The sequence below is a fragment of the Rousettus aegyptiacus genome, unplaced genomic scaffold (genome assembly GCF_014176215.1).
Source record: "Rousettus aegyptiacus isolate mRouAeg1 unplaced genomic scaffold, mRouAeg1.p scaffold_m13_p_14, whole genome shotgun sequence".
In the NCBI taxonomy this organism is placed as follows: domain Eukaryota; kingdom Metazoa; phylum Chordata; class Mammalia; order Chiroptera; family Pteropodidae; genus Rousettus; species Rousettus aegyptiacus.
The window spans coordinates 37,597,839-37,622,775 of record NW_023416289.1 but is presented as its reverse complement, the minus strand read 5'-3'; the positions used below and the strand labels follow the sequence as shown (position 1 = coordinate 37,622,775).

Genomic DNA, 24,937 nt, shown 5'->3' with positions numbered 1-24,937 from the left:
GAACTCAACTTGGAGGGAGGGCTAACCAGGTGTCTGCCTGGGAATATCTCGATCTGGTACAAGAATCCAGACTCCCAACTGAGATAGAATCCAGATGCTCAACTGACTTGGGCCCTCCCTGAAGCCCTGGCACCACTACCCGAACAGCCTCCAGGCCCAATTAACATTCCCTGATATAGGCTTCAATGTCCCATTCTATACCCTACCCCCACATAGTCCTATGAAAACTACACTCTCCCGATCAGGGCGCGACTTCCCTGGCCCCCGGGACCAGCGCACCTCGCCTGGGAGCTCTCTCACCAATAAAGGTGGGTTTTAAAACTTCTCTGTGTGTCCCGCGTTTACTTTACAGTATATAGCAGTAGCTGGGGATTTATAGCCAATTAGCGGGGTGAGGGAGTCAATGGATGGAAAATGTTACGAGGAACTTGGTTAAATATCAAGAGTCTGGATTTTTGCTGACCTTGCTGAGTCAGCAGGTCATGGACAAGGGATGGGACTCAAAGGAACCGTATCAGCTAAAACTCCCAGAAGCCTGCAGTGCGCGGCCCAGCTGGAGAATGCAGTTTTGGCCAAGTACCGCCTCCGCTGCGCCACAGGGAATCAGAAAGACCTGGAGATATGTTTTTGGACTACACCTCCCAGAGGCCTCTAGGCCCAATATTCCCTCCCGCGAGAACTAGACCTTCTCCAGAGGACTTGGCGAGATCTTCCGGTGAATTAGGGCAAAAGGCCTCAGGGCACTGTGGGAGCTGCAGAGTTCGATGGGGTCCCGCTACAGTGGAGGAGTACTGACCAGCCCCGAGGAAGTGTAGGTGAGGTGGCCGAGGTTGGGCAAGGCGTGTCTGGAACCTCCGGCCTGTACGGGTGTGGGGAGGAACCAGTTGAGAAGGGGAGAGAGTGAGGCATGTGCGTCCGTTTGTGTGTGTGTGTGTGTGTGTGTGTGTGTGTGTGTGTGTGTGTGTGTGTGATTGTGACTGAGTTCCCAGTAGGTTGACTGGGTTCCCAGAAAGAAGAGCCTGCTGTTTTCTGACTCCTTTCTCCTTCCCCAGCTCTGCTGTGCTTGCACAGAGGTTTCTAAAGAAAAGAATGGCTGTTGAACATCCACAAGGCGCCTTCAAGGTAGCTGGTTGTTTCCCCGTTTCCTGAAATCTCCTTTTCCTCGTTTGGACATGACTTGCTTTCCTTTTGAAAATTCCTACCTGCAAGACCTGATCCCTGGAATTTGCCCTTTGAGAAAAGGTGATTGGCTCCTAACCCTCACTCACACACACACCTGATTTTTTCTTAATAATTTGTCAAATGGTTTAATTTTTCTTTATGTTGTCTTTTAAAAATAATAGTTTCTGATTCTACAAGTAAAACATGATTATTTTAAACAATTTCAAAAGTACAGGCAACATCCAATGGAGAAAATTTTAATTCTCAGTTTTTAAGCCAATACTGACTTTTTACTATTTTCTTCTCATTATGTTTTATATACAAATATTAAATGTGATTTTTAAAAATGGAATTCATTCAGTATTTACCGTATTATAGCCTACATTTTCACATAAATTATGTTTAAATATTTTTCCATATAATTTAATATTTGAAACATTTTTAGAGGTGCATATTTATTTGAATGCCAATGGCTTATTATTTTTCTTTCAAATTAGATACAGAAATGACATATAACACTCATTTATGCAGTTTAACAAATAGGTGTAAAGACCCATATAAGGAATAGCCAGATCAAGAACTAGAAGACAGCCATCTTTAAAGAAGCCCCTGATGTGCCCCTCCACAATCACAAACAATTGTGTTTCTCTGGTGATAACCACTGTGATCATTTCTTTGCCTTTTATTAGAAATTCATATCTATGTATGAATTTCAGAATCACCTAGACTGTTTTTGTCTTTTTAATCTTTGTATGAATAGACATTCTTTTCTTTTTATAAAAATTGTGAGCTTCACTCATGTCTTCCATAACTACATTTCAGTTTTTCCCATTGCTGTATATATACTATCTCATTGTATGATAGTATCACAATTTACTACTTATTTATTCTACTCTTCATGGACTTTAGACTTGCATCTAGTTTTTAGCTATTACAGGCAATATGACTATGAACATTTTGTGTGCATATTTTGGTACATATATGCTTGTGTTTCTTTATTATCTGTACTAAAATTGTGATTAAATTGCTGAGGGATAGGGTTTATACATCTTCAATTTTACTAGACAGCGCCAAACTTTTCCGAAAATACTGTGTAAATTTCTTTACTTGTAAAATCAATTTACGAAGATTTCCTTTGCTCCACATCCATGCCAGCCCCTGGCATCATCATACTTTTTAATTGCTGCCAATTTGGTAGATGTTAATGTTATCACATTTAATTGATATTTGCTTTATTAGCAATAAAATCAAACTCCATTTCTTGCCTACCTGGATGTCTTCTTTTGTAAAATGCTTGTTCAAATATTTCGCCAACTTTTAATGGGGTGGTTTTGTCTGATTTATAGCAGTTGACATATATGTGTGTGTGTGTCTGCCTACTACATATTATTCTATTATCAGTTGTATGTGTGACATATTTTTTTCTGCTCTGAATTGGTTTTTCATTCTGTGGTGCCTTTTGATAAATGGAGGTTCTGGATTTCAGTGATATTAAATCTTTTTCAATGGTTAGTGCTTGTTTAAGAAATTTTTTGCTACCTTGAGGTAATGAAGATTTTCTTGTGTTTTTTTCTCCTAATTTTTCTGGTTTTTGGCTTTAATATTTAGGTATTCATACTACCTGGAATTGATTTCCGTAGGGTAGGGGTCCAATTACATTTTATCCCCCATGTGGGTATCCAATTGCTTCAGTATCAGTTACTGAAAAGTTAATATTTTCTGTATGATTCTACAGTGCTGTTTTAGTAAGAAATCAAATGACTGTGTATGTTTACATTCTGTTTCATTGCTCTATTTGTATCTCCTTGCAGTAATACCATGTTATCTTATTTACTGTGACTTTATAATATCTGGAGCAAGTCCTCTTACTTTCTTGTTCCTCAACAGTGTCTTGGCTGTTTGTATTCCTTTGCATTTCTATATAAGTTTTTGAAATAGCTTGGTTCCACTCAAACATATTTCGGGATTTTGATTGGATTGCATTGTATCTGTAATTACGTGAATAGAAATTTGGGAAATCTAATAATGTGAACCTCTTGAATGATTTAGGTCTTCTTGTTTCTCAACAAGGTTTGCTTATCTCCTGTGAATACTCCTAGGCAAATAGGAATCATATAATTCATTGGATAGTATTTTCCTTTGCATCGACTGCCAGGAATCTGAGCACTTCAGATAATAATTAGTCATAATAGTTTTAGACTGGAAGTTTGATATTGCGTACCTATAACCTTTGAGTACGATTTAAATAATTTTCTTTTATTCATAGACCTCTCAAATTCATGTTTGGAAGTTGAGGACATATAAATGAGTTATATAGACTTAGGTATGCATGTAGATATTTATTTTTATTTTAATAGCATTTTGGTCCAATCAAGTCTGTTTTCTATGGTACCTTTTACTGTGTTCCCCATATCTTTTTTTTCTTCCTTTACTCTTTTTTAAATTAATTCATTTTTTATAGTGACATTTGTTAATGAAATCCAGAAAGCTTCAGCTGTACATTTTAACAGTAAGGCATATATATATTTACATTGTGTGTACACGTCCCATAGCTAGATTTCTTTCTGTCACCACAAATATGACCCCTTTAACATCAACTACAGCCCCCTTCCTCCCTCCCCTCTGGTAACCACTGGTCTATTGTCCATGTCCATGAGTCTCTGTATGTCCTGTTCATTTGTTGCTTTTAGGTTTATATCCCACATCACATATAAGTGATATTATATGGTTTTCAATTTTTCTGTCTGGCTTATTTTATTTAGCATGATTATCTTGAGACCCGTCCATGTTGTCGCAAATAGCAGTATTGCATCTCTTATGGCTCAGTAAAATTCCATTGGGTATATGTAACCCCGCTTCTTTATCCAATCATCTATTGTAGGACACTTTGGTTGCTTCCGTGTCCTGGCCACCATGAATAATGCCATTGTGAACATCGGTGTGCAAATGTCTCTTTGTATATTAGTTTTTAAGTCTTTGGATGAACAACAGGTAGAGAGATTACTGGATCATATGGATGTTCAATTCTCAGTTTTTTGAGAACCTTCATACTGTTTTCCATAGTGGCTGGACCAATTTGCAGTACCACCAACAGCATATGAGAGTTCCTTTTTCTCTGCATCCTCTTCAGCATTTGTTATTACTTGTCCTGTTGATTATAGCTATTCTAACAGGTGTAACATGATATCTCATTGTGATTTTTTTTTAAATTACTTTTATTAGGGTAACATTGGTTAATACAATTACATAATTTTCAAGTATACATCATAATTTGACATCTGTATATTCTGTTGTGTGTTTACCACCCAAAGTCCAGTTTTCTTCAGCTACCATATATTTGATTTTCATTGTGATTTTGTTTTCCATTTTCCTAATAGATACCAATGTTGAGCATCTTTTCAAATATTTGTTGGCCATTTGTATGTCCTCTATGGAGAAGTGTCTGTTCAGGTCCTGTGCCCATTTTTTATTGGATCATTTCTTGTTTTGTTCTTACTGAGCCGTATGAGTTATTTGTATATTTTAGATATTAGGCCCTTATCGGAGTTGTTGCTTACAAATATATTTTTCCATTCTGATGATTGTCTCCTTAACTTGTTGATGGTTTCTTTTACTATGCAGAAGCTTTGAGTTTGCTGTAGTCTCATTCATTTATTTTAGCTTATACTTGCTTTGCCTTTGAGGTCAAATTCATAAAATCTTCTTTAAGTCCAAAGTCATTGAGTTTAGTTCCTATGTTTTCTTCTATGCATTTTATTGTTTCAGGTCTTATATTCAGGTCCTGAATCTATTTTGAGTTAATTTTGGTTTGTGCTGGTAGACAACAGTCTAGTTTCATTCTTTTGCAGGTGGCTTTCCAGTTTTCCCAGTATCATTTATTAAAGAGGCTTTCCTTTCTCCACTGTGTGTTTTTGGCTTTTATATAGAAAATTATGTGCCCATATAAATATGGGTATAATTCTGGACTCTCAATTCTGTTCCACTGGTCCGTGTATCTGTTTTTTCTTCCAATACCATGCCATTTTGATTATTGTTGCTTTGTAGTATAATTTGAAGTTGGGCAGAGTGATACCTGCAGCCTTGTTCTTTTTTCTCAAGATGGCTTTGGCAATTCGGGGTCTTTTGTGCTTCCATACAAAGCTGACGCTGTTTTGTTCCATTTCTTTAAAAAGTGCCTATGGGATTTTGATGGGGATTGCATTAAATCTGTATAATACTTTAGGTAATACCGTCATTTTAATGATGTTGATTCTTCTAATCTAAGAACACAGAATATCTTTCCAATTCTTTGTATTTTCTTCGATTTCTTTCAACAGGGTCTTGTAGTTTTCATTATATGGGTCCTTCACATGTTTCATTAGATTTAGTCCTAGGTTTCTTATTCTTTTTGTTGCAACTGCAAAATGAATTATTTTTTCTCCTTTTTTCGACACTTCTTTATTAGAGTATAGGAACGCTATAGAGTTTTGAACATTAATTTTGTATCCAGAAAATTTACTGTATTTGCTTATTGTTTCTAGTAGTGTTCTTGTGCATCTTTAAGGTTTTCTACATAGAGGATCATGTCATCTGCAAATAGTGACCGTTTGACTTCTTCGTTTCCATTTTGAATGCCTTTTATATCTTTCTCTTCTGATCATACTCACTAGAACCTCCAATGTTATATTGAATAACCATGGTAATAATGGACAGTCTGGCCTTGTTCCTGATCTTAGAGGGAAGGTTTTTAGTTTTTCACCATTAAGTATCATGTCGGCTGACTGTTTGTCATAGATGGCCTTTATTATGTTAAGGTACTTTTCTTCTATACTGATTTTGTGAAGTGTTTTGATCATAAATGGATGCCGTATCTTGTCGAAGGTTTTTTCTGTATCTATTGATATGATCGTATGATTCTCATTTTTTAATTTGTTTATGTGGGGTATCACATTAATCGATTGACATATATAGAATCATCCCTGTGCCCCTGGGATGATGCCCACATGATTGTGGTGTATAATCTTTTTCATATGTTGCTGTATTTGGTTCAGTAGTATCTTATTTAGGATTTTTGCATGTGATCATTGGTCTATAGTTTCCTTTTCTGTGTTATCTTTACCAGGTTTTGGTATCAGAAAACGAGTTGGGAAGTATTATTGCCTCCTCTTTGATTTTTTTGGAAGAGTTTGAGGAGAATAAGTATTATATCTTCTTTGAATTTTGGTAGAATTCACTGGTGAAAAGTCCTGGATTTTTACTTTTTGGTAGGTTTTTGATGATTGTTTTAATTCCCATACCGCTGATAGGTGTATTTAGATTTTCCAGTTCTTCTTGATACAGTCTAGGAAGGTTGTATGTTTCTAAGTACTGGTCCATTTCTTCTTGTTATTAAATTTGGTGTTATATACTTTTCATAGTATTATTGTATGATCCTGTATATTTCTGTGGTGTCTGTCGGCATTTCTCTTCTTTCTTCCCTGTTTTTGTTTATTCGTGTCTTTTCTCTTTTTTCTTTAGTGAGTCTAGCCAGGGTTCTGTTAATTTTATTAACCTTCTCAAATAACCAGCTCTTTGTTGCAATTATTTATTCATTTTTTTTTATTTTTCATTTTCAATTTCACTTAATTCTGCTCTAATTTTGGTTATTTCTTTCCTTCTGTTGACTTTAGGCTTCATTTGTTCTTCCTTTTCTAGTTTCTCCCTTTAGTTCTGTTAGTAATTGCTTTACTTATTTTGGGGCTCCCTGATTGTGAACATAGATATTAATACGTGTTATGTATTCTTGGTGTATGATTCCCTTTATCACTATGAAGTATCCCTCAGCATTTTTCTTTACCTTTTTTATTTCGAAGTCTATTTGTCTGATATTAGTACCACTACTTCTTCTTTATCCTAATGCCATTTGCTAGAAATACCATTTTCCACCCTTTTACTTTGAGTCTATATTTGTCTTTGGAACTGAGATGTGTGTCCTGGAGGTAGTATATGGTTGGGTCACCTTACTTCTAATTGTGCAATTTTTTTTGTCATTTTGACCCCTTTCAGTATTTCCTGTAGTGCAGGCCTCTTGGTGGAGAATTCCCTCAATTTTTGTATGTCTGGGAAGATCCTAATTTCTCCTTCATATCTAAAGGAAAGCTTAGCTGGATACATTACTGTAGGCTGGTAGTTCCTTTCACTTAATTATTTGAATATTTGATTCCATTCCTTTTTGGCTTGTAAGGTTTGTGCTGAGAAGTCCCACGATAATCTAATGGGTTTTTCTTTGTAGGTACTATCTTTTTTCTCCTGGCTTCCCTGAGAATTCTTTCTTAGCCGTTGACCTTTGACCATTTTAATACAATGTGTCTTGGAGAAGGCCTTTATGGGTTGAGATAATTGGGTGTCCTCTTGACCTCTTGAATTCCAAGCTTCAGCTCATTCCATTGATTTAGGAAATTATCGTCAACTATTTGTCTGATATTGCCTTCTAATCCCTGCTCCTTTTCCTCCCCTTTGAGAATTCTCATTAGTCTTATGTTACCTCTCCTGTTGGTGTCAGCTAGTTCTCGTATTTCTATTTCATTATTTTTCATTCTTTGGTTTCTCTCTTCTTCCTTCTGATTTATTTCTAGATTTCTGTCTTTGAGATCACTGATCCTTTCCTCCATTTGGTCAACTCAAGCTTGTTATTTCATTTTTCAACTCTTGCAGTGTGGTTTTTTTTCATCTCCAGTAGATCCATTCTATTCTTAAGGGTTTCAGTCTCCTTGCTCTGCTCATCTAGTTGTTTTTTCAATTCTTGAAATTGTTGATATGATTCATTTCAGATCTCATTGAGTTTTTTCATAAGTACCATCCTGAATTCTCTATTTTTCCAGTTGCATGTTTCTATGTCTTTAAGCATATTTTCTGGAGATTTTTCTCTTTCTCTGAGGTGCATTGTCACCTTGGTTGTTCATGGTGTTTAATGTACTATTTTTCTGTCTGGGCATTAATAGAAGTGTACTATGCTGTTTTTCAAAAAGAAGGTTTATTATATAATGATCTCTCTTTATAGTTTGTGGCAAAAAAGGCTTTTTTTTTTTTTTTTTTTTTGGTTTCTAGTAAGTGGTGTCTACCCTCTCAGTCACTGTCAGTGTTAGCAACAGTTTCTGTAGCATTTCCTCAGATTCCCGTGGGGCTCTATGGTGTTTCTTCTTGGAGGATATGGGGGGAGGGGCCCCCTGGGTTTGGGGATGGGGGCTGCAGCTCAGCCTTGCATTTTGCAGTTGTGGCTGGTAATAATCACCTGTTGTTCTTCTGCCATCTCTGTCTCTCTGCCTTCCCCACTTCTGTGCTTTCTGCCTGATTCCTTGGTGCTGCTGCTGGCTGTTGGAGTTCTCAGCTCTCTCAAGCAGGTTTGTTCAGGGACCTGCTCCACCTTCTCTCTCCTTCCTCCTTCAGGGAGCTCTGGTTGCTAGAGTTACCTTCTTTGTTTCTCCTAGTCTACTGCTTTGATCCTGGGGTTCCTACCTGTGGTAGCTATTATGAGCAGATTTTATGCTTATACATACTGGGGTGCTCTGTGTGTGTGTGTGTGTGTGTGTGTGTGTGTGTGTGTGTGTTTTGGCCAAGTTTTAGATGTTCAGCTTATTATTGTTTCAAGTGGAGAAACCTGGGAGCGTCTCTCATGCTGCCATATTTCCTACTTCCCTCAATACCATTTATTGAAGAAACCATACTTTCACCTTTGTATATTCTTGGATCCTTTATCATAAATTAATTGACAGTACATGCTGTTGGTTTATTTCTGGGCTGTCTATTCTGTTCTATTGATCTGTGTGTCTGCCTATATCATACTATTTTTATTACTATAAGTTTGTAATACAGGCATAACTCAGAGGGATTGAAGGTTTGGTCCAGACCACTACAGTAGAGCAAATATCACTGTAAAGTGAGTAATACAATTTTTTTGTGTGTGTTCTAGTGTATATTAAGTGTGCAACATCATTTGTAAAAACACAATATACATACCTTAATTAAGAAGTACTTTATTGTGAAAGAAATGCTAATGATCAACTGAGCCTTCAGTGAGTCTTAATCTTTTTACTGGTGAAGGGTGTTGCCTCAGTGTTGACGGCTGCTGACTGATCAGGGTGATGGTTGCTGAAGGCTGTGGCAATTTCTTAAAATAAGACAACAACGAAGTTTGCTTCATCAATTGACCCTTCCTTTCCCAAATGATTCTGCTGTAGCATGCAATGCTGTTTGATAGCATTTTACCTACAGTAGAACTTCTTTCAAGAGTCAGTCCTCTCACCTTGCCATTGCTTTATCAACTAAATTTATGTAATTCTAAATCCTGCATAGTCATTTTGACAATCTTCACAGTATCTTCACCAGGAGAAAGTTCCATCTCAAGCAACTACCTTCTTTGCTCATCTGTAAGAAGCAACTCATCATTTGTTAAAGCTTTACAATGAGATTGCAAGAATTCAGGCACATTTTCAGGTACCACTAGAACTAATTCTAGTTCTCTTGCTGCAGTTTTCTTCCAGTGATGTCTTGGATCCCTCAAAGTCATTCATGAGGGTTGGAATCAATTTCTTCCAGATTCCTATTAATGTTGATATTTTGATCTCTTCCCTTGAATTATAGATGTTCTTTATTGAAATAGACAACTATTTGCTCATATTTATGCTGTACAATTCAGTGAATTTTTTCAATTATAGGTGGCATACAATAATATATTAGTTTCAGTTGTACAGCATAGTGATTAGAGATCTACATAACTCACAAAGTGATCACCCCATTAAATCTAGTGCCCCTCTTCCTCCTTACATATTTGTTATAACATTGTTAACATTGTAGCATTTTTCTTATGCTACAATTTATATCTTAATGTCTTTTTTGTAACTATCCATTTGTACTTCTTGATCCCTTAGCCCTTTTTTGCCTTTCTCCTCAATTCCCCCTCCTATCTAGTAGACCTCAAAATATTCTCTGTATCTTTGAGTTTGTTTTTGTTATTGTTGTTTATTTTGTTCTTTAGATTCCATATGTACATGAAATCTGTGATATTTGTCTTTTTCTATCTGATTTATTTCATTCAGTACAATACCCTGTAAGTCCATAAAGGCAATATCTTTTTCCATCCCCTTCCTTTTAGTCTGTCTATGTCTTTTTAAATCTGAAGTGACACTCTTGTAGACAGCATATGTAGGGATCTTGTATTCTTATCTATTCACCCACTCTATCTTTTGGTTGGAGCACTTCTTTTCCATTTGATAGGAATGTAGTTATTACCATTCTTTATTCTTGTTTTTGATACACGTTTTTTTTCTCCCTTTAACATTTCCTGTAATAGTGGCTTGGTGTTGATAAATTCCTTTTTGTCTGGGAAGCTCTTTATCTGTCCTTCAACTCTAAATGATAGCTTGGCTGGATAAAGTATTCTTGGTTGTTGATCCTGGGTTTTCATTATGTTGCATGTTTTGTACCAAGCCCTTCTGTCCTGCATAGTTTCTTTTGAGAAATCAGCTGCCAGTCTTATGGGTGCTCCCTTGTGGGTAACTAACTCCTTTTCTCTTGCTGCTTTTAAGGTTCTTTCTTTGTATTTAACCTTTGGCATTTTAATTATGATTTTTCTTGGTGTGGGCCTCTTTGGGTTTCTGTTTTTTGGGACTCTCTGAGCTTCCTTCACCAGGTTAGGAAAGTTTTCCATCATTATTTCTTCAAATAGCTCTTCAATGTCTTGTTTTCATCCCTGTACCCCTATGACATGGATTTTTATTGTTTGTGTTCCATAGGCTCCTTAAATTATTATTATAGTCTTGACTTCTTTTTTCTTGCCATTCAGATTGAGTGTCATTGGCTTCCCCATTCTCTATATTAGTAGTTCAGTCCTCTTTTTTATCCACTGTGTTGATTCCTTCTAATATACTCTTCATCTCAGATAATGTGTTTTTCATTTCTGACTGGTTCCCTTTTATAATTTCCACTTTATTTTTATGTTTTTAAAGTCTCTTTGTTAAGGTTCTCACTGAGTTCATCTACTCTTCCCCTAAATTCACTGAGCATCTCTATAATAGTGTTTTGAACTCTGCATTTGTTAGATTGCTTGACTTCATTATTCCTGGATCTCTGTTTTGTTCTCTCATATGGTTTCTGCTTCTATGTCTTCTCATTTTGGCTAGCTTTCAGTGTCTGTTTCTATGTACTAAGCAAAACTCCTAAGTCTCCTGTCTTATTCGTGTAGCTTTATGTGTAGTAGGTGTCCAGTGGCACAGTCTTGAGAGGAGTTCAGCTTCATGCCAACTTTAGCCCCAGCCTATGCCCTTTCAGGGCCACCTGTTAAGATTCAGCAAACAATCCACAGATTCTGTGCTTATAGTTGCCTCAAGAAACCACATCAGAAACTGAGGTCAGCTACCACCAGTGTGAGTCTAGCTGTTGCTCAGCAAAGAGCACTGGATTTGCAGAGGACACAACTGGATGTGGCTTGGGTAGGGGCATGAGTGGGGGAGGCAGAGTTTCAAGAAATCCTCTGGGTGGAGCGACCTCAATTATCCCGTTTGATGACATCTCAGCTATGGTAGTGCTGCATTTTCATACTGGGAGGGAATGAGGGCTCAACAGAGGAACACTGGATATCCCCAGCACTTCTGCCTGGGAGAATGACATGCCTTGCTTTCTCTCCAACAACTCGGTGTCCCTCTGTAAGTCCCTGGTGCCCCCCGTGGAGATGACCCAGTGCTGGTGCTTTGGTCGAGCAAGTCTGTCACTGTGAAAGTCCACTTGTGGACACGGCCCCTTTAAGAGGCATCTGCAGCTGTCCTACTTACCTCCTCAGGACCAGGCAACCTCATGTCTTCGCCCCGTCCTACCTACTCCTGTTGCACGGTGATTTATTTCTCTCCTTAGTTACAGTTCTCTGCTAGTTGCTTCTTTTCTTTTAGATTCCAGGTGACTTTGCTTGCTGTTTGCGCCGTCTTTCTGTTACAACTTTGATTTGGTCGCAAGAGGGATGAACAAATCCTCTATCATCTATTCCATTTTCCCCTTCCCCCACAGACATTCTTAATAACTTCTAGAATAGTGACTTTTTTCCATAAGGTTTTAAATTTACTTTGCTCAGATTCATCAGAGGAATCACTATCAATGCCTGCTGTAGCCTTACAAAATATAGTTCTTAAATAACAATACTAGAAAATTAAATTCACTCCTTGATTCATAGGCTAAGAATGGATATTGTGTTAGCAGGCATGTAAACAACATTAATCAGAGCTTTTGGGTGACCACGTGCATCGTTGATGAGCAGTAGTATTTTGAAAGAAATCTTTTTTCTGAGCAGTAGTCTCAACAGTGGGCTTAAAACAGTCAGTAAACCGTGCTATATATAGATGTGCTATAATCCAAGCTTTGTTGTTTCTTTTATAGAGCACAGGGCAAGTAGATTTGGCATAATTCTTAAGGGCCCTATGATTTCAGAATTGTAAATGAGCATCGGCTTCAACTTTAAGTCAGCAGCTGCTTTAGCTTCTAAGAAAGCCAGCCTGTCCTTTGAAGCCAGGCTTTGATTTCTTTCCAGCTATGAAAGTCCTAGATGGCATCTTCTTCTAATATAAGGCTGTTTTGTCTATGTTGAGAATCTGTTTAGTGTAGCTACATTTGTCCATTATTAGTTAGATCTTCTGGGTAACTTGCTATAGCTTCTACATCAGCACTTGCTGCTTCACCTGACACTTTTATATTATGGTGGTAGCTTCTTTCCTTAAACCTAATGAACCAACCTCTGCTCTCTTTAAACTTTTCTTCTGCAGCTTCTTCACCTCTCTCGGTCTTCATGGAATTGAAGAAGGTCTTGCTCTGGATTAAGCTTTGGTTTAATGGAATTTTGTGGCTGTTTTGATCTTCTATCCAGAACACTAAAACTTTTTCCATATCAACAATAAAACTGTTTCACTTTCTTATCATTTATATATTCATTGGAGTGGCACTTTTAGTTTCCCTCAAGAACTTTTCTTTGCATTCACAACTTGGTTAACTGACACAGGAGGCCTATCTTTTGGTCTGTCTTAGCTTTCAACCTGCCTTCCTTACTAAGCTTAATCATTTCCAGCTTTTTTTTCATTTAACTTTTGAATTTTTTTTTTATTATTATGGTAACATTGGTTAACAAAATCCAGTCAGTTTCAAATGTACAATTCAAGAGTAAGACAAATATATATTGCTTTGTGTGTTCCCCACCTATATTTAGATTTTTTCTGTCAGCACATATGTGACCCCTTTTACTCCATCTACCTTCCCTCTTTCCTCTCCCCTCTGGTAACCACTAGTCCATTTTCTATGTCCATGAACCTCTGTTTGTTTGTCCTGTTCATTTGTTGCTTTTAGGTTTATATCCCACATGTAAGTGATATCATGTGATTTTCACCTTTCTCTGTCTGGCTTATTTCACTTGTGGTCCATCCATGTTGTCTCAAGAGGCAATATTTCATCTCTTCTTATGGCTGAGTAATATTCCATTGTATATATGTATCACAGCTTCTTTAGCCAGTCATCTATCGTAGGACACTTCCGTTGCTTCTATATCCTGAACAGGGTGAATAATGCTGCTATGAACATTGGTGTGCAAATATCTTTTCAGATATGGGTTTTCAAGTCCTTGGGGTAAATACCAGTAGAGGGATTGCTGGCTCATATGGTAGATGAATTCCTAGTTTTTTTGAGGAACCTCCACACTGTTGTCCATAGTGGCTATACCAATTTGCAGTCCCACCAGCAGTGTATGAGGGTTCTTTTTCTCTGAATCCTCTCTAGCATTTTTTTATTACTTGTCTTGTTGATTATAGCTATTCTAATAGGTGTGAGATGGTATCTCATTGTGGTCTTGATTTGCATTTCCCTAATAGCTAGCGATGTTGACCATGTTTTCATATATTTGTTGGCCATTTGTATGCCTGTTCAGGTCCACTTCCCATTTTTTGATTGGATCATTTGTTTTTTGTTGTTGTTACTGACTTGCATGAGTTCTTTGTATATTTTGGATATTAGGCCCTTATCGGAGGTGGTGCTTGCAAATGTATTTTCCCATTCGGATGGTTCTCTCTTTACCTTGTTAATGATTTCTTTTGCTGAGCAGAAGCTTTTTAGTTTGATGTAGTCCCATTCATTTATTTTAGCTTTTGCTTCCCTTGCTTTTGAGGTCAAATTCACAAAATCTTCTTTAAGTCCAAGGTCGTTGGGTTTAGTTCCTATGTTTTCTTCTATGCATTTTATTGTTTCAGGTCTTATATTCAGGTTCTTAATCCACTTTGAGTTAATTTTGGTGTGTGGTGATAGAAAACAGTGTAGTTTCACTCTTTTACAGTGGCTTTCCAGTTTTCCCAGCACCATTTATTGAAGAGGCTTTTCTTTTTCCACTGTATGTTTTTAAATTTTCTGTTGAAAATTATTTGCCCATATAAATATGGGTTTACTTCTAGAGTCCCAATTCTGTTCCACTGTTTGGTGTGTCTGTTTTTCTGCCAATACCATGTCATTTTTTGTGTGTTTTTTTTTTTTTCTTTTAGGCGAGGCAACCCTTGGTTGAGCCCACAGATTGCAAGGACCTTGTCAGGTTACAATCCCTTATTTTTTTTTTTTTTATGCCTACAGCACCTGTACTTCCAGGTGGTCTCCCATCCAAGTATTAACCCGGCCTGACCATGCTTAGCTTCCTAGGTCAGATGGTATCAGGCATGTTCAGGATAGCATGGCTGTAGACATCAGTTATTGAAGGAGCTTTATATTCTCCACTGGATGTTTTGGCTTTTTTTTCTGAAAATTATTTGCTTGTACCAACATGGGTTTTTTTATTTCTGGACTCTTGATTGTGTTCCACTGGTCCATCTGTCTGTTTTGCTGCCAATACCAAGTGGGTTTCTTTTTGGAATTGTTTTATTTATTGTTATTCTTGTTATTCTTGTTGTTGTTGTTGTTATTTTACTTATTTATTTATTTTATCACCTACAGCACTTGTTATTCCTAGGTGGTCTCCCATACAAGTTAACTAGGCCCAAACCATGTTGTTTTGATTATTGTTGCTTTTTAGTATAATTTGAGGTAGGGCAGAGTGATGCTTCCAGCCTCATTCTTTTTTCTCAGGATGGCTTTGGCAATTCGGGGTCTTTTGTTCTTTCATACAAATCTGATGATTTATTATTCCATTTCGTTAAAAAGTGTATATGGGATTTTGATGGGGGTTACATTGAATCTGTATAATGCTTTAGGTAATAGGGTTATTTTAACAATGTTGATTCTTCCAAGCTAAGAATACAGAATATTTTTCCATTTCTTTGTATCTTCTTTGATTTTTTTAAATAGTCTTATAGTTTTTATTATATAGGTCTTTCATATGTTTTTTTTTAGATTTATTCCTAGGTATTTTATTCTTTTTGTTGCAATTGCAAAAGGAATTACTTTTTCCATTTTGTTTTTGACACTTTGTTATTAGAGTATATAAACATTATAGATTTTTGAACATCGATTTTGTATGCAGAAACTTTACTGTATTTGCTTATTGTTTCTAGTAGTGTCCTTGTGGAGTCTTTAGGGTTTAAATATAGAGAATCATGTCATCCGCAAATAGTGACAGTTTGACTTTTTCGTGTCCTATTTAGATGCCTTTTATATCTTTCTCTTGTCTGATTGCACTCGCTAGGACCTCCAATGTTATATTGAATAAGAGTGGTGATAGTGGACAGCATTGCCTTGTTCCTGATCTTAAAAGGAAGGTTTTTAATTTTTCACCATTAAGTATAATGTCACTGAAGTTTTGTCATAGATAGCCTTTATTATGTTAACGTACTTTCTATACTGATTTTGTTAGTGTTTTGTTCATAAATAGGTGCTATATCTTGTTGAAGGCTTTTTTGCATCTATTGATATGATCATAGGATTCTTATTTTTAAATTTATTTATGTGGTGTATCACATTAATTGATTTGCATATGTTGAACCATCCCTGTGCCTCTGGGATGAAGTTCCCATGATCGTGATGTATAATCTTTTCCATGTTTCTATATTCTGTTCACTAGTATCTTATTTAGGATTTTTGCATTGATGTTCATGAAAGATATTGGTCTCAAGTTTTTTTTTTTTTTTTTTTTTTTTTTTAAACAAGGTTCTGGTATCAGAGTAATATTGACTTCATAAAATGAGTTGGGAAATATTGCCCCCTCTTTGAGTTTTTGGAAAAGTTTGAGGAGAATAGTTATTATATCTTCTTTGAATGTTTGGTAGAATTCACTGGTGAAGCTATCTGGTCCTGGACTTTTACTTTTTGGTAGGTTTTTGATGAGTGTTTCAATTTCCATACTTCTGATTGGTCTATTTAGATTTTCTAGTTCTTCTCGATTCAGCCTAGGAAGGTTGTATTGAAAAACTTAAGTACCGATCCATTTCTTCTAGGTTATTATATTTGGTGTTATATACTTTTTCATAGTATTCTTGTATGATCCTTTGTATTGCTGCAATGTCAATTCTAATTTTCTCTCTTTCGTCCCTGATTTTGTTTATTTGTGTTCTTTCTCTTTTTTCTTTAGCGAGTCTAGCCAGGGGTTTGTCAGTTTAATAACCTTCTCAAAGAATCAGCTCCTTATTGCATTTATTTTTTTATTGTTTTTTTTTGTTTGTTTTGTTTTCAATATCATATATTTCTACTCTAATATTTTTCCGCCCTCTTAATCCCCACTCTCTCCACTTCCACCCCTGACCTATGGATGTTGCCATCTCCTTTTAAGAACTGGATCACTGAAGGTGGGGTGTCTCCTTTCACATGCGCTAGTGGCCTGGCGCAACTGGGGTCTGGGGGGCCTGGCGCACCGCGGTATGGTCTGTGGCTCCACCTGGGGCACGAACCCAGGACCTTCTTTGTGTAAAGCAGACATGCTAATCACTACAGTATGGAGCCACCTCTGTTCTAATTTTCATTATTACTTTCCTTCTGCTGACATTAGGCTTCATTTGTTTTTCCTCTTCTAGTTTTTTAAGATGAAGTGTAAAGTTGTTTATTTGAGCTCATTCTTGTTTTCGGAGATAAGCCTGTAATGATTTGAACTTTCTTGAACAACCGCTTTTGCCATCTCCCAAAAGTTTTGATATGTTGTACTATCATTATCATTCATTTCTATGTATCTCTTGATCTCTCTTTTTATTTCTTCTCTGACCCAGTTATTCATCAGTAGCATGTTGTTTAATCTCCACGTATTTGTGGTTCTTCTCGCTTTCTTGTTACAGTTGATACAGGCTTCAAAGCAATATGATCAGAGAATATGGTTGGTATGTTTTTCACTCTCTTATATTTGTTGAGGCTACCTCTGTGCCCCAGTATGTGGTTGATTCTTAAGAATGTTCCTTGTGCACTAGAGAAGAATGTATAAGCAGCTGTTTTGGGATGAAAGCCTCTGTAAAAGTCAAATATGTCCATTTAGTCTAATGTGTCATTTAAGGATGTTATTTTGTTGTCGGTTTTTTGCTTGAATGATCTGTCCATATCCGACAGTGGGATATTTTAGGTCCCCTACTATAACAGAGTTTTGGTCTGTGCCTCCCTTTAGTTCTATTAGTAATTGCTTTGTATATTTCTGAGCTCCTTAATTAGGATCTTAGATATAAATAAATATTATGTCTTCTTGGTGCATGATTTCCTTTATCATTATGAGGTGTCCCTCAGTATTTTTCTTTACCTTTTTTATTTCAAAGTTTATTTTATCTGATATTAGTACTGCTACTTCTGCATTTTCTCTAAATGCCGTTTGCTTGAAAAATCATTTTCCACCCTTTCACTTCAAGTCAGCCAGTTCTTGTATTTCTCTTTCATTCTTTTTCTTTTTTTTCTTTTTAATTAAAAAAATATTTTTTTTTCAGGTGAGGCAACCCTTAGTGACCTTACATATTGCAAGGATCTTGTCAACTTACAATTTCTTGTTTCTTATTTTTTACGCCTGTAGCACCTGGTCTTCCTAGGTGGTCTCCCATCCAAGTACTAACTAGGCCTAACCCTGCTTAGCTTCTGAGATCAGACGGGATTAGGTTTGTTCATGGTGGCTCTCTTTCATTATTTTTCATTCTTCAGTTTCTGTCTCCATTCTGACTTATTTCTTGATTCAGTTTTCATCTTCAATAGCACTGATCCTTTCTCCATTTGGATGATTCTATTTCCCAAGCTTGCTCCTTCATTTTTTCATCTATTCAGTGTGTTCATCTCCAGAAGTTATATTTAGTTCTTATGAGGGTTTCAATCTCCTTGCTGTAAACTTATTCTGCTAATCTAGTTCTTCTTCAGTTCCTGAAATTGTTGATGTGAATTGTTTTGGATCTCATTTCAGTTTTTTGAGGTACCATCCTGAACTCTCCATCATTTACAGCACATAGTTTTATGTCTTTAAGCTTATTTTCTGGAGATTTTTTTCTTTTTTTCTGAGCTGCCTTGTGTGTTCATGGTGTTTAATGGACTGTTTCTCTGCCTGCGCATGAACGGGCTGATACCATCAGGAGAGGAACATAAGAATAATGGGCATTATCGAAGGCAAGGAATAGTAGGAGGGACTAGAAAGCATTTTCAGAAAAAACAGTTGATGAGAATTTCCCAAATCAATGGAATGAGTTGGAGCTTAGAATTCAAGATGTCAACAGAACACCCAATTATCTCAACTCATAAAAGCCTTCTACAAGACACATTGTATTAAAATTATCAAAAGTCAACAACAAAGACAAAATTCTCTGGGCAGTCAGGGACAAGAAGACTGCAACTTATAAAGAAAAACCCATTAGATTATCGTTGGATTTCTCAGCACTAACCTTACAAGCCAGAGAGGAGTGGAATCAAATATTCAAACTATTAGGTGAAAGGAACTACCAGCCTAGAATAATATATCCAGCTAAGCTCTCCTTTTCATATGAAGGAGAAATTAAGACCTTTCCAGACATGTAAAAATTAAGGGAATTCTCCACTACGAGGCCAGAACTATAGGAAATATGGAAAGAAGTCAGCTCACCTAAAACAAAATGACAAAAGAAAAGAAAAACATAATTAGGAGTAAAGTGACTATCAGGCAAATAGAAGCAGTGGAGTGTAACCCTTACAAAGAACAGGGCATCATAAGCTTAAATAATAAGAAGAGAATTGTTTTAACAAGATAGTAATGAACGTTCAGCATACATAGGGACAAATTGAGACAACAGTGACTGAAAAGGGGAGGATTCAAAGATCCATATTTGTGAAGGAGAATGGTAATAAGACACATACAGAAGATAATGGATGATATATATATGTATGCGTGTGTATATATATGTATATATACACATATATGCATAACTACATACATATATAACTATATATACATAACTATGTATACACATAATTATATGTATATATAACTATATATTCCTATCCTTTACATATTCATAATGGTAACTATACACAGAAGATTCAGAACTGAAGTATATAACATAAAACAAGAAGAACCAGAGGGAAAAACCACAAAAGCCAACCAAAATAAAGAAAGCAGAAACACAAGGTCAAGGAAGCAATGCTACCAGAAAGCAAAAGACAAAATGGCTATAAGTAGACCTAATATTTCAATAACCACCCAAAATATAAAAAGACCAAACTCACCAATAAAAAGGCACAGAGTTGCAGATTGGATCAAAAAACAAAACCCAAACATATGCTGCCTCCGGGAGACACATCTCATCTCCAAAGATAATATAGACTCGAAGTGAAAGGGTGGAAAATGATATTTCAAGCAAATGGCATTCAGAGATAAGTAGGAGTGATGGTACTTTTAGAGCAGATATGGGAAACTGATTTAACTTTTGTGTGATAACTGATAGACTTTCTTAGGTATGTAGTATCTCCATTTCTTAAACCTTTCTGGTGTTCTGATGTATAAATCATCTTCTGTGTTTTCCTTTTTTTAGGGTTAGGTTTCATCTATTGGTTTGTTAAGCTAGTCATTTATCGTCATTCTTTCCAGCTTCAAAAATTTTTGCCTCTGTTTCCTCTTTAATTTTCTTTGACTTTGTGGGTTCATTCATTTATTTAAAAATCCATTTTATTTCTTTTAGTGAGGTTTTAGAGATTGCAGAAATAACTGCATGTGATCCACTTGTCCTGTTTGAGAGAAAGTATATTCTCTTTCTACAGAAATTTTATTTTTAGTTTATTTTTAAGGATAAGTTTCAAAACTAATTTGTTATATTCCCCATTTAGTAAATGTATTTTGATCTTGTTTCATGTGCCATGGTTCAAGCTGAATAAAGAAATAGATGTTATCCTTGCCTTCCCAAAGATTGGTTCTGTTGTATTAGACAGACATTAAGAAGAAGAAAAAAAGACATGAAATTTGCAGCTGTAGGGGACAAATGTGTAATTACTCATTACCAAAACAAAACACAAAGAAAGGAAGCAAAAAAGGAAAAAATGCTTTGAAAAATAATGGTGGGATATGCATAAAGATTGAATATTCAGAAAAGATCTTTATTAGGATTTGCCTTTATGCAGAGACCCAAATAATGGCCAGGAACATGCAAGGCCAAGAGTGGGGGCATTGGGGAGGGAAGAAGTATAGAATATTTCAAGTAAGTGAAACCAGTATGGGGGTGGTGGTGGTAGTATTATAGTTTAGTGCATTCAAAAAACTGATAAGGTCAGTGTAGCTTTAGCTTATTGTTGAAGGTTGAAAGGTGTTAAGTTGAAGAGGGAGGCAGGAGGCAGATCACTGAGCAATTTTAAGACCGAGTTAAGAATGTGGGTATTATCCTAAGGACAATGGGAAACCATTGAAGCATTTGAGCAGAGCAGTGCTAGGCTTGAGCAGTTTCATGTACCGGTAAAAGATAATTTTGGCTTGATTTACCTGTTGACAGTAGAGATGGAAAGAACAATTTCAAAACATTTAGGTCTACTTTAAACAAGCTTTCTATATGAGTGTTATAGAAAGAGAATGGAGCTATGAAGTCTCCTTTGGGACTTGAGGCATTTGCTCAGTCTTAATTCATATCTTTACATTGTTTCTTTTCTTGGTCTTATATGGCATATAAGTCTTCCAAAATAATAAGTAACAAATACTATGCCTTTACTTTCTACAACTACACAAATACATTATGTGTAACTTCTGAATCATTCAGTAATTGTCAGAGTTGAGGTTCAGAAGACTCTGCATCCTTCTTGTAATCTAATAGCATCACATTACCTTTTTTCTCTTCCCTTCTCTCTGACTTTAAAATTAAATTCTCAATTATTCTGCTGTAGCTTTTGCTGAGTCTCCTCTTTTGTTCTCCCAAGTTTAGTCTTATAGACTTCCTGAGCAATGTGGATTTTACCAATTGCCATGAACAAACCACATTCTAACCACAGAAGGATCTTCTGTCTCCATTGCTCATTCCAGACCCATTCAGAACATTAATCTTTCATCAGCATACTACTACATTTGGAGTAACTTTCTCTTCTATCTCCTTCAGATTATATGCAATTCATATTTGTTACTTGACCTAAGAAACAACTATCCTAGATTTTCCCTTCCAGGTGTAGTTAATGCTCAAGTGAACCCTAAGAAATGGCTTAAATGGTAATTACCCTCATTTTTAAATGTATGTGTTCCTAGATTTATTCTTTAAAAAAGTTGAGATGGGGCGTGGACATCTTTGTATGTATCAAGTTCCCCACAGCTGTAGGGGATTTTTATCTAATCACTATTTAGGAAAAATTGCCTTAATCTGTTTTCCTAAGTAACTCCTTTACAACTTCCATTGTGACTTCTCATTCTTTTTACTTTCCATATGTATTTGCCAAGTTATTCAAATATAGTTAAGAACTGTATAAGCCACTCACTTTTTCTGCAAAAAAGTCAGTTTCAGTTAAGTCTTTTCATTATTATAAAAATTTCATTTTCCCCAGAACATACACAAAAATGAATGTTTGCTTTTATATTTTCTTTCAGAATGTGAATCAAGGTTGAGACCAAGAAATTATTTCTGGAAAAGGATATTTATGGAATAGAATCATCCTGATGGGAGATAATGGAAAGACTTATAAAAAAAAGCATTGAATGTTCAAGTTTCAGAGGTGATTGGGAATTTAAAAGCCAGTTTGAGAGAAAACAGGAATCTCAGGAAGGACATTTTATGATATTTGCTCCTGAAGATATGCCCACTTTCAATACCCAGCATCAGAGAATTCATACTGATGAGAAACTCCTTGAATGTAAGGAATGTGGGAAAGATTTTAGTTTTGTATCAGTCCTTATTCGACATCAGCAAATTCATACTGGTGAGAAACCTTTTGAATGTGAAGAATGTGGTAAGGCCTTTGGTAGTGGTGCAAACCTTGCTTACCATCAAAGAATTCATACTGGTGAGAAACCTTATGAGTGTAATGAATGTGGGAAGGCCTTTTGCAGCGGCTCGAACCTTACTCATCATCAGAGAATTCATACAGGTGAGAAACCATATGAATGTAAAGAATGTGGGAAAGCATTTAGTTTTGGATCAGGCCTTATTCGACATCAGATAATTCACAGTGGTGAAAAGCCTTATGAGTGTAAGGAATGTGGAAAGTCCTTTAGTTTTGAATCAGCCCTTACTCGGCATCACAGAATTCACACAGGTGAGAAACCTTATGAATGTAAGGACTGTGGGAAGGCCTTTGGCAGTGGTTCAAATCTTACTCAACATCAGAGGATTCATACTGGTGAGAAACCTTATGAATGTAAAGCATGTGGAATGGCCTTTAGTAGTGGTTCAGCCCTTACTCGGCATCAGAGAATTCATACTGGTGAGAAACCATATATTTGTAATGAATGTGGGAAGGCTTTTAGCTTTGGATCAGCCCTTACTCGACATCTAAGAATTCATACTGGTGAGAGACCTTATGTATGTAAGGAATGTGGGAAGGCTTTCAACAGTGGGTCAGATCTCACTCAACATCAGAGAATTCACACTGGTGAGAAACCCTATGAGTGTAAGGAATGTGAGAAAGCCTTTAGAAGTGGTTCAAAACTTATTCAGCATCAAAGAATGCACACTGATGAGAAACCCTATGAGTGTAGGGAATGTGGGAAAGCCTTTGGTAATGTTTCAGACCTTACTCAACATCAGAGAATTCACACTGGTGAAAAACCCTATGAATGTAAAGAATGTGGGAAGACCTTTATTAGTGGCTCAGCTCTAAATCAGCACCAGAGAATACACATGGATGAGAAGCCCTATGAATGTAAGGCATGTGGGAAGGCTTTTGGGAGGAGTTCAGAGATTCGAACACATAAGAAAAGTCATACTGGTAAGGAGCTCTGTGAATTGGAAAGTTTATCAATTGGAATTAAGTGATTAAGCTAAGACACATGACACATAAGAAAATCATGCTACTGAGAGTCCCTACAAATGTAATTAATGTACTAGTGCCTTATTTTTGCTTTACCACTAAGTCAGAGAAAATTAATGTGGGGGAAAAAAAACAGGAAAATAAATATCTGAAGATCTTTATCTACATTCATTACTTTTGGAAAATTCCCATTTGTGAATATTAAAAAATGAAAAACCTTTTACTGTATTTTTGGCTTAATTTTATAGGTTTTTTTTGTTTTTGTTTTTGTTTTTGTTTTTTTTAATGCCTGCAGCACCTGATCTTCCTAGTATTTCCCAGCCAAGTACTGACCAGTCCCGACCCTGCTTAGCTTCTGAGATCAGATGAGATCAGGCTTGTTCAGGGTGGCATGGCTATAGTTGACTTAATTTTAAACATTGAAAAAATTCATTTGGGGGCTAATTCTGCTTTTATTATTTTTCATGTCCTTTTTGTGGATTATAAAGAATTATTGACCCATCTCAAAATTATCTTACATTTTTTATTGAGGCTCTAAATTTACCCTTTTTTCTTTTCCCACTTCTCACTCTAACAGCATTTGTTCAATCATCATATTTATTTTTGTATTTTTTTAATTGCCTCTTTAATGGTAAATTATATTTTTATACACATAAGGCTTGGATATAAGGGCAACCTTTGTTTTTTAAAGTTGCATATGTATTCATATTTGTTTCCCCTTGTTTGCATTGTTACTGTTACTTTAATATTTTGTGGATCTGTACTTTTTGTTTTGGAAGATTGTTTTATTTTTTTATAAAGTTTATACTGTTTGCAAAGCAATGTTAGTCTATAAAGTGTAAATATAAACAAAAAGTTAGATATAGTTGCCTGTAATCTTACCATTTATAGAGACTCACTCAAACTTTTGGAGCAAGCCCTTTAAGACTATATATCATTGTTTTTGAAAGAATATGTGATTGGGCTATTCTATGACTAGCTCTTGATATTCTGTGTAAATATATTGTTATTATTCTATTGGTTTGAAAGTATTCACCTGTCTTTATCAAACTCCAATTTTGTTAAATGCTGAAAATATTGCTATTATAAAGAGTTAACCCTGATGGCTCCTTTTGGATGTGTCTGCTTAATTCGTTGTGAATTTCAGAGAAAATGTGTGGATCTCTTCTACTTTTGAAGAGTTATGCATTATAGATAAAACTGTTTCCCTTTGATCAACATTCCTGACCTTAGTTATTTACCCATTAACTAACTTATTTTAACTTCCAGATCCTTTTATATGTATATATAATGTGGTTATGGTAATGTCAGCATAATTGATGTACTTCAGAGGCTTGTTATGTGGATTTTTTAACTGTCCCTATCACATTAATATTTGGTTAGTATTGGTCATCATCATCTCAATGTTTGTTATTTATGGAAAAACTTTTAACCATTACCCATGTCTTACTCAACATCAATCATAATGAAA

The 24,937-nt window shown here is 36.0% G+C and overlaps 1 protein-coding gene and 2 pseudogenes across 4 annotated transcripts; 1 reads left to right on the top strand and 2 right to left on the bottom strand.

The window, feature by feature from the left end:
- Positions 1-683: 683 nt before the first annotated feature.
- Positions 684-24,680, top strand: ZNF345 (zinc finger protein 345). Of its 4 annotated transcripts, none has more exons than XM_016133322.2 (3): positions 684-815; positions 1,053-1,122; positions 22,088-24,680. In XM_016133322.2, exon 3 carries the CDS (start codon positions 22,167-22,169, stop codon positions 23,469-23,471), a length of 1,305 nt encoding a protein of 434 aa, XP_015988808.1. In that variant the 5' UTR covers positions 684-815; positions 1,053-1,122; positions 22,088-22,166; the 3' UTR covers positions 23,472-24,680. The 4 variants fall into 4 exon arrangements, with proteins under 4 accessions (XP_015988808.1, XP_015988807.1, XP_015988810.1 ...); XM_016133321.2 differs by having other exon boundaries at positions 1,053-1,242; XM_016133324.2 differs by having other exon boundaries at positions 685-811.
- Positions 9,170-13,262, bottom strand: LOC118611483 (annotated as a pseudogene).
- LOC118611888 lies at positions 14,752-14,869 on the bottom strand (annotated as a pseudogene).
- Positions 24,681-24,937: the final 257 nt, after the last annotated feature.

What these genes read in the sequence shown, in the direction of transcription:
- ZNF345 (XM_016133322.2), top strand. Translation starts at nt 22,167, where the DNA reads ATGGAAAGACTTATAAAAAAAAGCATTGAATGTTCAAGTTTCAGAGGT.